Source organism: Opisthocomus hoazin, chromosome 8, assembly GCF_030867145.1.
Source record: "Opisthocomus hoazin isolate bOpiHoa1 chromosome 8, bOpiHoa1.hap1, whole genome shotgun sequence".
Lineage (NCBI taxonomy): Eukaryota > Metazoa > Chordata > Aves > Opisthocomiformes > Opisthocomidae > Opisthocomus > Opisthocomus hoazin.
Window position 1 is genome coordinate 70,761,740 of NC_134421.1, and position 12,648 is coordinate 70,774,387.

At 41.2% G+C, this 12,648-nt stretch overlaps 1 protein-coding gene across 3 annotated transcripts in view; it reads left to right on the forward strand.

Moving 5' to 3' along the window:
- Positions 1-12,648, forward strand: part of MKLN1 (muskelin 1) — a 100,063-nt gene that overhangs the window by 11,862 nt on the left and 75,553 nt on the right. For 2 of the 3 annotated variants that reach the window (XM_075429464.1, XM_075429467.1), the window contains exons 2-3: positions 3,355-3,424; positions 11,433-11,575. In XM_075429464.1, coding sequence (XP_075285579.1) covers positions 3,355-3,424; positions 11,433-11,575 — 213 coding nt within the window. Of the gene's footprint in view, positions 1-1,522; positions 1,598-3,354; positions 3,425-11,432; positions 11,576-12,648 lie in introns of those variants that run through there. The other variant, XM_075429466.1, reaches the window with a different exon arrangement.

The window sequence follows — 12,648 nt, forward strand, 5'->3', positions numbered from 1 at the left end:
AAGCGTGGGGACGTCTCTTAATTCCAGCAGAGATCAGCCAGCAGTTGGTACAATGGATATGGCGGTTTCTGGGTTGATAAAAGGAAAAATTATCTACTTCCAGCAGCTGGAAGACCAGCGTCTGCATTGGTAATAAAAAGAAACTTCCACTGTGTTCTGCCAAGAGGGCTTTCTACGCAAAGCGGCCAGAACGATCTGTTTCTCTTATTTAGTGCTGGGAATGCTTACAATAAAGGCTTAGATGCTAATAGCCATGAAGGAAGCCAGGTTATGAGTTTAAGGCACACCAGTACTGCCTCTGGACATGTTGCTGTTCGTGGTCCAGATAAAGTAGCTCCTTCTGCTTAGCTTTTAGTGTGGAGCAGGACTGCCCACAAAGTAGCAGAGGTACCAGGACATCTAATTTTTTTTAGAAGTTGCTAACCAGGGGAAGTGGTATTGGAAGCTCACTCCAGTATGAACGCCCTGTCTGGATCCAGCTACTCGTCTTTTTTTCTTCTCCTTTTGTGCTGGCACTAGTAGTAAGCTGAATTGGAGAACTGGTCTGACTGAAGTTATTTATGCTAATCTTTATTGTAGCTGCTGGTGTAGAGAGGGGGAGGATCAGGTGCGAGTGGGTGGAATGGTCTCTCTTGGCAGCGTTGCGGATTTGTGCTAGACTAGATCTTGTATCTACAGTTTATGAGTTATCTCAGACTGCATTTAATGGGTTGCTTTTTTCACAGGAAAAGCTTGCGTAAAACTACTTGGTACTTACGGTAGCTCAAGGGCTTACAAACACCGTTTTTAATGCCTTGTGAAAATTACGTGGGAAGTCATTGAGTTAATGGAATTTTCACTTCGAAAGTTTCTCAGAGGTTTTAATCTAGGTGCCATAACTGAAAAGCCTGCCTCCAGGTACTGTGTGAGATTGTTGTGATGTCCAGAAAAACGACTTCACATGGAAAGAGGCATCTGTCATTAGGATATGCATTTATTTGTTTCTTACTGTCTCGTGACTGCTGGAATGCTTGAATTCCTCCAAGTTTTTGAGCCCATAAATTTTCTTAAACCATTATGGTAGATTGTACATATGGACTTCTGTCTTCAATGTTTGTTTAATCTTAATAAATTAACAACCCGTGTATTGTTAAGCATATTTATATCTCTGTGGATGCTGCTGTCTTCTTCTCTTTTAAATTTCTTTTTAGCCTTAATTTTGTGTGAGCTGCCCGTCCCTTTTCTCTGTCTCTGCAGGATTTTCATCTTGTCTAGCTGTACTGATTGAGGTTCTCTTTGGTTGTGGCAAACTGATCTTTGACCTGGAGAAGCAAACAAATCTACTTCTAAAAATACGATCTTTGGGATCTGTCCCAGTTCTAAAATGCCTCTTTCCAGCAGGGCGTTATCTGACCGTGTAACAGCGCCAATTCCTGCAAATGTTGCTCAACTTATAAAGAGCTTATCTAATGTTTAAATAAATGTAATAGCATTGTAAATAAAGTTTATTCTGTAGGGTATATTGTCTTCTTGCATGTTGGGATGAAGTTCCATAAAGGACAAAAGCCATGCAGTGTTATCTGGTTTTATCTGCTTTCCTGTCCCTGAAGTATTCGATGTAAGATACGTATCTCCTTGAAGTTTAGCAGTTTTTCTTCTCTCCAGGTATTAAAAGGTATTAAGAAATTCCTAAATACCCTTTTGCCTTGCCAGTGGCGTGATACAGGAGACTGCGGGTGTGATTCTTCTCAAAACAAGCGTGTTTAGGTTTCTGGTGGTGACTTGCCTTTGAGACTGTCAACTTTTATTAGAAATTTGTCTCATAATTTCCAAATTCTCCCCTTTGGTTTGCTTGGTTCGTTTTGTCCCTGTTGTAACGGAAGATGGAGGCTAGGTTTTCTGTTGGAGGTGAGCCCCTTCGCGCTGCAAACTAGATGTGCTTAGCTGGATGTTGAATTATGCAGACCGGTGGCTTGATGTCTCCTATTTTGATGGGGTTAGAACAGGAGGGTAGTGCGTGTCCCTGTGCTGTTCAAAAGCATTTTCCCCGTTGGGTTGTGTGAACAAAGTAGCTGCAGGCCTGTGTTAACAAATGCTGTGCGGTGATGGAAACTGGCTAAAGGGAGAGGGAACCGGAATTTTGTTCCTATGCTGTTAAAAATCAGGATGTGTCTGTTGTAAAGCCAGCAGATGGACAGCCTCTAGACCAGCTCTCTAGAATGTACTCATTCTGAGGGGCCACCCTGTTCTAGCTCCTTGCTCTCTCCCTTGTCAGGGTGTGGGACTGCTTGGATACCGTTGCTAGTGCGGTGATTTTGGTCTGCCCGGTGTGGAAAGAGCGAGCTAATTTCTCGGTTACTGCTCAACCTCTGACTTAACCTCTTTCCCTTCTGAGCTTTTATGTGAATGCTTTTTCCTCCAGTCCTTTGTAGTAATCCAGATGCTCGTGTTCTTTTCCTCCTACACAGCAGATGGAGATGGCATAAGCCTTTTGATGACTGCTTCCTTCTTTTTACATAAATTTTACGAGCTGGCGAGTTCGTTAGTTGGCTGTGGTAGAGTTCGTAAGCCTTGTCCAGCAGGTGGTGCATTGTTACCTCGCCAATAGTCATATGTATTTCTGGGACTTTTTTTTTTAGTTTTTAATTTAATCTGGGAGGTGAGCTTTAGTGCACAATTATAGGCAAGAGGAAGGCAGATCCCTCATATGACTTCCGTGATGAATCTGTTTCATTTTAGCCAAAAATCTATACTGAATTTATGTTAATTACCTAAATGCTGCACTATTCCAAACTGTAAGAAAGTGAATTGAAAGTAATTTTGCTGCTTGATCTGCTTTCTTATGTATTGTTCTAGGCTTGTAGCTCATATGAAATATACTTGTTAAAATTTGGTGTTAGATGGTCATCTTCCGTATTCCAAGAAAGCTCAAGTAGGTTAGCAGCTCGGTCTCTCCATTCCAGTATCGCCTGTCTAGTAAAGAACAGATTTTGGCTTGCTAACAGCCTGACTGCTAATCATTTTAACCTTATTGAAAAATTTTTGTCCTGTTGAGGTGAATGAGACCGTTTTTTCCACTTTGTGGACTTGGGCCTACGTAAATTCATCTGGTTTACATTTATTTCACAATTTGGATTTTTTTATTTCGCAACTTGGAGCTCCATTTCACAACCACAAGGCTTGGAGGCGTATTTTGATGGGTGCTGTAAAATAGCGATGTAGAAAATTTTTAATAAGAGAGGGGGAACCTTAGGCTCTGCTTAGCGATTTGGGTAGTTACATGAGAATGTTCAGTGTGTGTGTGGCAAATCTTATTGGAGAGGTCAAATACAGTGTTGCAGTTATTTACATTACTTCTGGCTTCTCATTTTTTAGGAATATCTTGGTGGACAAGCCCAATGATCAGTCATCAAGATGGTCTTCAGAAAGCAATTATCCTCCTCAGGTAAGCATCTGAATCTCTGCGACTATATAGCTGTGTTGTAGAACTTAATATGTACTGGAGTTTTTATTTTAAATATAGGCTGCTACTATTTGTATTGATAGCCTTTATAGGCTATCTTCTCTCAGTAAAATGTGGGTTGTTGTGTTGGTGCGGTAGGTATTTATGTTTCCAGCAATTTGTTTGTGATCTTTCAAGGAATGTTTTTTTACGGGGGGAAGTTTCACGTTTCATCCTTGACAAGCACAGTGCTGCTGGAAATAATCTAACCTTATGGTTAGATTAAGCTGCTAATGAGGCATGCGGGTTCCCCTTTGTCAGCACTACTGGAAACTGTTGTAGATTGCTGGCCTTGAATCCTAGATGTAAGGAGCTTGTATTTGTTTCCCCTAATAGCGCATTTAGAAATGCGACTGTTTAAAGAGACATGACTGTCGCCTCTTCTGCTGGCTAATCACCTTGTCAAAAAAAGATTTGTATTGATTTTAGCATCTAATTTGTGTTTTCACTGTTAATAAGATTATTAGATTATCCAGAAAAAATGCTTATCCTTTTACTTATTTTTTTCTCCAATAAATATATTACCCTTCTATTTATGCTAAATCTACACCTTATTACTGTGGTACTGTTCGATCAGCATCTATATCTCTTACGCTGGTTGTTTTAATTTCTGTTTAAAAAACACTGATGCACAATAGAGTGTGTTGCACAGTATCTGTGTCATGCAAAGCTCTTCTGCTTATCTACTTATTTAGTGTGAGTGTTCCTCATGAGTTAGGTCTCTCAGAATTTTTCACTAGGTAAATCTTGCTTCTTTGCTTTGAGAGTGTGTTAAAAATCTACAGTCTAAACTGGTGGCTCCCTGTAGCAGCAGGTCAACCCATCCAGCTAAAAGGCTTTCATCTTGATTTTCATGATAAAGTGTTCTGTTCTGTTGTGTCTGTGAAAGTGGTTTGTAGTGTTTTTTTTTCCTTTTTAGGAGGAGAAGGGAAAATATCCTGTTTATACCGTTAATGTGTTTCGTAAACCTGCTTGTGAAGGCTCGTAATTTTGATCGCCTCGATGCCTCTTTGCATCTACTGCTCTCTTAATTTGGGTTTTTTTTACATATGTATTTTGATAAATAGCACAGGAATTTAGTTCATAGCCTGAAGCAGTTTTGGTCTATCTAGGAACTATCGATTGCAGGGTAATGGATATTGAGTGTGTGTTGTGTTTCAGCCTGTGCCATCCTTTAGTTCCTTTCATGCTGGAAGCACATGTTTTTCTTAGGGGTCTCTTGTTCACGAGGCCAGATTGGGTTGTGATGTAGCTTTGGACTCGGTTTTTCACCTGAGGGGTGCTTGTAGTTGTTGCTGAACGTTGGTCTCTTGTTTTCTGAGCCATCCGGAATATTTTGTGCTTTTTAAAACCTGATTCTGGAATGGGGATACATTTCTTGCAACTGGACGCTTTAGAATATTCCCATCCTATGCTTAAAGCTGATAAGCAGTGATAGAAGTTATATGCAGGCATGTAGATTAAGCAGGGAATAATTAGTGACTTCTGTACAAACCACATGAGGGTATGGGAGATGACTTCTAACAAGTTTATGTGTATTGAGCATGGCCTGAATTAACATGCTGTTGCAGAACTACTGCATCTAACCCTGGAGAACTAGGCACTGCCCCACATAGTAAGCAAGTCATTTAAACCAACCTTTTGATAGGAGAGAGATGAATTAACATTATCATATATATATATATATATACACACACACATATGTATATATGTGAGGTATCCAGATCTGAGGTCCTTCGGTCTGACTTGCAAAATGTTCATCATTGTGGTGGTAACTGAGATTGGCAAGACAGTATTTGAGTTTTATTCTGTGTTATCTGAAGATAAAAACAACAGAAAACCTGTCTGCCTAAGAGGAAGAGGCCATCCCTGTTGCATTGCTCTTACTTGAATCTCTGTATCCAGCAGTGAGAATATAAAATGCTGCATGGATGCTCGTGTATTCAGCAAACCATATCCTGAGTGCTGAGTGAGAGATAATGTATTTGCGGTGTCTTTAATATGCAGTTTAGCTAATTCTCATGCTTGTAACCTGACTGTTTAATTATTCATGTAAAGCATTTTTTGCAGTGTAACTTCTCAGTTGAAAAATTAACTGGAAAGAGGGAATGGGAAATCAAAATTTGCAGAAGAGGCCTGTGTGCAAAGAATGCAGTTTTTGTTATTTCTGTGTATATATAGAGAAACAGTTCCAAATTGTGTGGTCTCACACTTAAAAGAACTTCAGATTTGGTTGCATTTTGCTCAAAATAGCTAGTTCTTGCACCTTGCCCATTGAAAGACTTCTGCATTTTAATCCAGGTAAAACTTTTACGCCGGTTTTCTGCTTCCTTGTTCTTGCAGATGGCTGAAGTTCTTAAGGCAGATTCTTAGCTTGGAAAACTTCAGTTGAAATAGGGGTTGACCAAGTTGTCAGTGTGCCCAGGAGAGAAGCTGGGGAGAAATTAGTTGCTTTATGCTAGAAGTTGGGTATTTCGTACTCCAAAAAAACATGATATATACACGCACATCACTTTTAATCCCCAAAATAAACATCATGATTTTATGGAAAATGAAGTTTCAAAGCATTTTATGACCTGTGTGTTGGCATCACTTCATTTGAAAATTGGTCACTTTTTTGGTGACGCACTTGTTAAACTGTGTGGGTGGCCATAATAGTCTGGGACAGGAAGTGAACTAAAACTTGGTAAAATAAAGGTTTCCTTGTTTTGAACTTTGTTAGCTAGGGCCAAGACACAACACAAGGACTAAAGTCAGTCATGCTCACTGGAACGTGCCGTGAGGTATTTTAATAAGCTCTGCAGCCCTAATTGCTAGTGTTTGTCTCATCAGAGTGTTTCACCTTAATGTAAGGGTTTAGTAATTCCCTCCCAGCGTGGCAGTGCTGTGCTGGCTTATAGGCAGAAGTACGAGTGAGTCCCTAAATGTTGATTTATTCCCTTCCCTTGCTGAGTGAAACAAAACCTCTCCAGGCACCTTTTCTTTCAGAACGTTCTTCTTGCTAGGATGAGCGTGAATCAGAAGATAAAAATGGGTAAAAATCTGAGAATGTGTTCAGTAGCTCAACAAAGATCCGTGCTTTGCAGTGAATGTGTCCTTTTGGAGAAGGGAGAGAAAATGAAAGTGGAAGTCTAGAAACTTGAAATGCTGCCACGTGACTATATTTAGTAGAGAGTTCTCCTAGCTTTATGGGTACAGTAGAGTTAAATAATTCTTGTGGGCACGAAAGCCACCCGTTGGTTATGAATGAGTGCCAGTGAAAGGAAATACATGACAGCTGTTTTTCTGTTTATTAAACTAGATATCTTTCTTGAGTCTTGAAATAGAATGACCCAGAAATTGTATATTCAATAACAAACCTGTTATATAGTAACCTATTCAGGCAGAAGAGAGCTGATCGTTCTATTTTTAAACTAGTTCTTGGTTTACGTAGGAAGTGTGGAGCAAGAAGGCTGGTAATGCTGGAGACCACAGCCCTGTCATAAATGCTCATCCTGGTGGCTCCATTGATGGTGTGACTTGGAAGACTGTGTGCAGAAGAATATTTAATTCCCCTGAGCGACTTGATGAATGTGTAGAACAAAAGGATAGCTTTTTTATTTAGCAGCGAGCTTAACTGCAAAAGCAGTGGGTAGGTGGACAAGGGCAGTCCCTGTAGAGTATCTTGGTTATTTTGTGTTTTTGTTTTCACATGCAGCATAAGTTTCACTACTGTCTAATAAAATATGCTTGAGCAGAAATGGTTAAAGAGAAAGAAATTCATAAAATATAGTGTGACTCTGTTTGCACAGGCAGCTTGCGTGTGTAGTTTGCTATCTGGTCCAGCATATTTGGTGTGGAGATGTAAGTTTTAAACAGTTGAAGAGCACCCGTAGAATGTTAGTGGCACTGTCCAAACAATTGGTTTCAGTTTTGCGTCTAAGACCAGTTTTCCTCTCTTGATTTCCATCCTGCTGTGTAGATCATATCAGGAACTAATTTAAAGTACATTAATAAAATTTACACTCAGTTGTGTGATGCAGAAGTATGCATATGGTTGTCATCAAATGGTAGCACAGATCAGAGCTTCGGAAAAGTTTAGAGTTTTGCCGTAGCTCCCAGTGTGACAGGACTGCATTTGCTTTTTTGGCTGTACAGTAACAAGCTGCTGAGGTGCTGAATTGCCATACGTGACTTACTCTGCTGTTTGTGCATCTTGACTTACAAATGCATTTAATCATAAACCAGAAGTTTTACTTTTCTAATGTTTTGTAGCATCTTTTTTTGTAAGTATTGTAATTTGAGGCTTAACAATTAGGCTGAGGTTTTTGCACAGTTATTCCAATTAGTGTCCGTGTGCCATGCCTCTAATGAACGAACACTTCAGTTTATAATTTGGATTTTTGGAATACTTCCTGAATACTTGGACATTAAGTATAGTGATGTTGCTTATAGCGATAGGACTGAAAAGTGTCAACTGTCTTGATATCTGTCTGAAATCTCATAGACTTGTTCTCTCCAGGTTTAGTAAATCACTTGAACTTACGTACACTTTTATCACATCTTTCAAAGCTATAGAGAATAGTCTGTCACACCTAAAATCCTGGTAGCAGTCCAAAAATATCCATGCAGCCAGCTGTTTGCAGCTCTTGAGGCAGTATGTTTTTACGACATCAGTGAGATGTGTAGCCCGTACCCACAGTGGCAGCAGTGTGTGTTCATACATAAAACCAAAAAGTACCTGTATGTTTATAGAGGTGTATGTATATGTATAAAAAATACAAAAATGCATACATAGGTGCAGGGATTGGGCCACAGGCTTTCAAACAAACCTGTCTTTTGTTTCGGTCAGCAGATAACTTTTTTTGTGAATTTATATTTCACTTATATTTTCTCTAACGTCTGCCTGACTCGGCAAGGGGTGGGATGTGTAGAAGCAGGAAGGAGGGCTGCAGAGTTCCTTCCCTGTCCGTAGGTTGAAGAAATTGCTGCTAGCCATGTGGAGTAATTGCAATGCCTTGCTCCTATGTAGGCATGTATGCCAAGATAAAGGGTTTTATTGCAGTCCTGGACTTCTCTCCCTTAATTTAGAGTAAGACTTGAGTAAAGCGGGATGAAGTTTGTGCCAAGCTTTTGCAAGTCTTGCATGGTACGTGAGAAAGTACATATTCATGACCCAAGCGTTCGGTTTGTGATTCCAGCGAGATTAAGGATTGCAGTTGCTGATGCTGGTAGTGCTAGCTTTGCTTTTTCAGCTTTGGGAGATATCTGAAGGGAAGATAGGATGGTGTAGGAGGAGTTCGTAGACGTTGCTGTGTGCTGTCTGTTCTGCATGGGAATTTTGGCAGCAGGCTGTGCCATGTATCAAGTATTGCCTTGCTCGTTACAGGACCATCCTTTTGTTCATCCCTTCCTTTTCCCTGCTTTAGAAAATCTGTTTTCTGTATAGAATTTTGTTTTAGCTGAAGTTTGGGAGGTACTTTGAGACAAAAACATGGCTTATTTCTAGTTAAAGTAGCAGTGGGTTCTGACAGTTAGATGGATGGTGTTCTTCACAAAACTAGAAATTTTTCATTAAAAAAAAATAAATCCAGAAAAGCACCAAAGCATTCTTCTGTTGTTCCCTAGCAGCGCGGATACTGGTTTATCTTCATTCTGAAAAACTTTGGGTTGCTGGAAACATCTGTGGCAGTAAATATTCCGCTTTCTATTAGGTGCGTACCCAGTCTGCATTATCACCTGCAGCCGCTACAAGTGCAAGTATTTCTGTTAAGCTAAGCTTTTTGCAAATGTAGTGAGAACCAGCCGTTGAGATTATAGAATCACAGAATCATCGAATGGTAAGGGTTGGAAGGGACCTTAAAGATCATTGGGTTCCAACCCTCCTGCCATGAGCAGGGACATCTTCCACCAGACCAGGTTGCTCAGACCTCCATCCAACCTGGCCTTGAGCACTGCCAGGGAGGGGGCAGCCACAGCTTCTCTGGGCAACCTGGGCCAGTGTTTCACCACCCTCGTGGTGAAGAATTTCTTCCTAATATCTAACCTAAATCTGCCCTCTCTTAGTTTAGAGCTGTTCCCCCTTGTCCTATCACTACACACCCCTGTGAAAAGTCCCTCTCCATCCTTCCTGTAGGCCCACTTCAGGTCCTGACAGGCTGCTCTAAGGTCACCCTGGAGCCTTTTCTTCTCCATTATGAGCATCCCCAACTCTCTCAGCCTGTCCTCGTAGGAGAGGTACTCCAGCCCTCGGATCATCTTTGTGGCTTTCCTCTGGACCTGCTCCAGCAGGTCCATGTCTTTCTTGTGCTGAGGGCTCCAGACCTGGACGCAGGACTCCAGGTGGGGTCTCACCAGAGCGGAGTAAAGGGGCAGAATCATCTCCCTCGCCCTGCTGGCCACACTTCTCTTGATGCAGCCCAGGATACGGTTGGCTTTCTGGGCTGCAAGCGCACATTGCCGGCACACGTTGAGCTTCTCATCCACCAGTATCCCCAAGTCCTGCTCCTCAGGGCTGCTCTCAAGCAACTCTCCGCCCAGCCTGTACTTGTGTTTGGGATTGCCCCGACCCATGTGCAGGACCTTGCACTTGGCCTTGTTGAACTTCATGCGGTTTTGGACGTTTATCCTGATGCTCTCTAGAACGGTGTCAGTGCTGCTCCTAGATTCGGATTTAGTTGCTTTATAGGGTCATGACAGAAAGACTGAGAACTAGAATTTGTTCTGCTTCTCACCCAAAAAATGCACTTCTGGACAGAGCTGTATAGGGCAAGCAGAGTGATGCCTGCGACTGTGTGGGGAGGTCCGAGTCTACTCGGTAACCATAGAAAGCAGCTCCAAGCATGCAAATACTTTACTGAATGTTGATGAAAAAGACTCAAAATAGTGCGTCATGTCTGGTTTGGCAGTGCTGTTTCTTGGAGGAGACAGCCACCAGCAGTGCCTGCAGTGGGAGGTGTCCTACAGGGCCTTATGATCTGCTTGTACTGTAGCCTTGATCACAGGGTTTTGTAACAAAATCCAGCATGATGAGTAATTGTGATTCTGCACTTTGTCTTGCTTCTCTGTTGTGTACTGCTTATTTCTGAGAAGTTAGGGAAGAAAATTGAACACATTGCTTTTGGGTGTAAAACTCGATGTGTTCTGCAAAACACAATGTCTCCAGACTCCCTCCAAGACCTGTTTTGTAGGAGAAGGTTAAACAAACTTTATGCTCGATGGTCCCTGAGGAATGGTGCAAGCACCTCTCTGCATACTCTTTCCAGGGCAATAGATCTTTTCTTCCAGCAGCACTGGTGAGGCTGGTAGCTGGGGCCTGAATATAAATAATCTGACTAGTCATACGCTGTAGGGGAGACGTGTAAGGGGGAAGCAAAGGTTCACAAAAGAGAACATTTTCATCATTTTGTATGTAAAACCACTTTATTAGTCAGTTAAGTGGCTTGGTTTTATTTGGTATGGTTAATAAGCAGTTGGTTCCTATGTTAGCCACACATCAAACTTAGTCTGTGTTCAGTGGTTAAATAGTGTGAGCCCAGAGAGGAAAAGTAATTTGATGTTCTCTTAGCATGTGGAACATACTGTATTTATCTAATTGTGTATTCAGTTTAGGTTTCATTTAGGGCTGTAGTGGGCGTTTGAGTCATCACTCTGTAGTTTGATCCTATTTGCCAGATTTCAGGAAGTCTTGCATCCAGCTCAAAGGAATGTATGTAAGCCCTGAATAGAAATGCTAGGAATAGGTAGCTCAACCAAATCTTTTTCCTGGATAAACTGCTTTTAAAGCAGTATCCCTGAAGAACCTTTACTTTGTTCCAGGAATGAAGGAGAAAATATAACAGTGGGGAGGGATCATCTTAACTTCCGTTCTCTGGCTTTATAAACTGAATTTTTAAAGGCTGTAATGCTTCTCCCTTAGTGTATTTCGCAGCCTTGGCTTTAAAATTAAAATTCGCTGTTCTCTCTTCCACAGTATTTGATTCTGAAACTTGAAAGACCTGCCATAGTCCAGAGTATCACATTTGGCAAATATGAGAAAACACACGTCTGCAATTTAAAGAAGTTTAAAGTCTTTGGTGGGATGAATGAGGAAAACATGACAGACCTGTTATCCAGGTAAGATGTGATTTCATCAGCTATGGTAATCGTAAAGGCTGGACCAAAATGCTCTTCCCCTTCAGTCCCAAGCAGACACATGGCTAACAGCGTAATAGAGCTGTGGTTGTGATCCTGCAGTTAGCTGCCCTTGTGTTTATGGGCAGGTCAGAGAGCAGCAATCCCAACACTTGCTCCAGAAAGCCTTCCTTATTCTGCTCTAACCACAGAGGATTTGTGGAGAGCGAACTCTTGGAGATTTGGAAAAGCTGAGAGCAGGCTGCAATGTTGCTGGATTGCAGTTCTTTTCTTCTGTGTGCTTGAGGCACAAGAGAAGTGATTCCCCATGTGTGGGTAACTTAAAGTAGCTTTTAAAAGCCCAAATAACTTGCTTATGTCAAGAACCTCCTTGCAGCTGTAAAGGTCTGGACTGGTCAGCTGCTCTGCCTTTCTTCAAGTGGGTAAATAAATCAATTAAGCAAATGGAAAACCCTGTGTTTTCCCTTGTTTAGTTTGATTTGGTAGCTGTACTGATAGGGACTAAAGAAGCAGCCTATTCAGGCTATCCAGAGCTTCTGAGTAGCTGCTAATCTAAATATGTAAGCACCTTTTAAGGAGTCTTCTGTTTCAGAAAGGGAAATGATATTTAAATATCTAGGAGTACAAGAGAAAGAAGTAGCAAGAAGTAGTCTATTTTTGGAGGCCTGCAGAAGGAAAGTCCACCTCTGGGGAATGTACTGGTGTACATCAGCTGTAGTCAAGCAAAATAGCCATGGAGAAACACGGGGAGTTCTTTGTTGCAGGTATCCTTCAAGACCATATAGACAATAACCACAACCCTTCCCTGCCCTTTTGCCCTCCTTAGATAGACCAGTCTTGCAATTTGACTTTATTGCTGGTAGAATTATGGGGGAAGTGGTCTTAGTAGCACAGTAATTGTTGATATCAAATGTCACTTCACTTGTACTGAAATTTAATTAAAATCCTTATTTTTGGATCTGCACTTGCATCTTCAATAAAAGTGGACTTAAGATTTTTGATAAATTATACTAAATATTTGATATTTTTATGAAGTAATGCCCATCAATGGATCA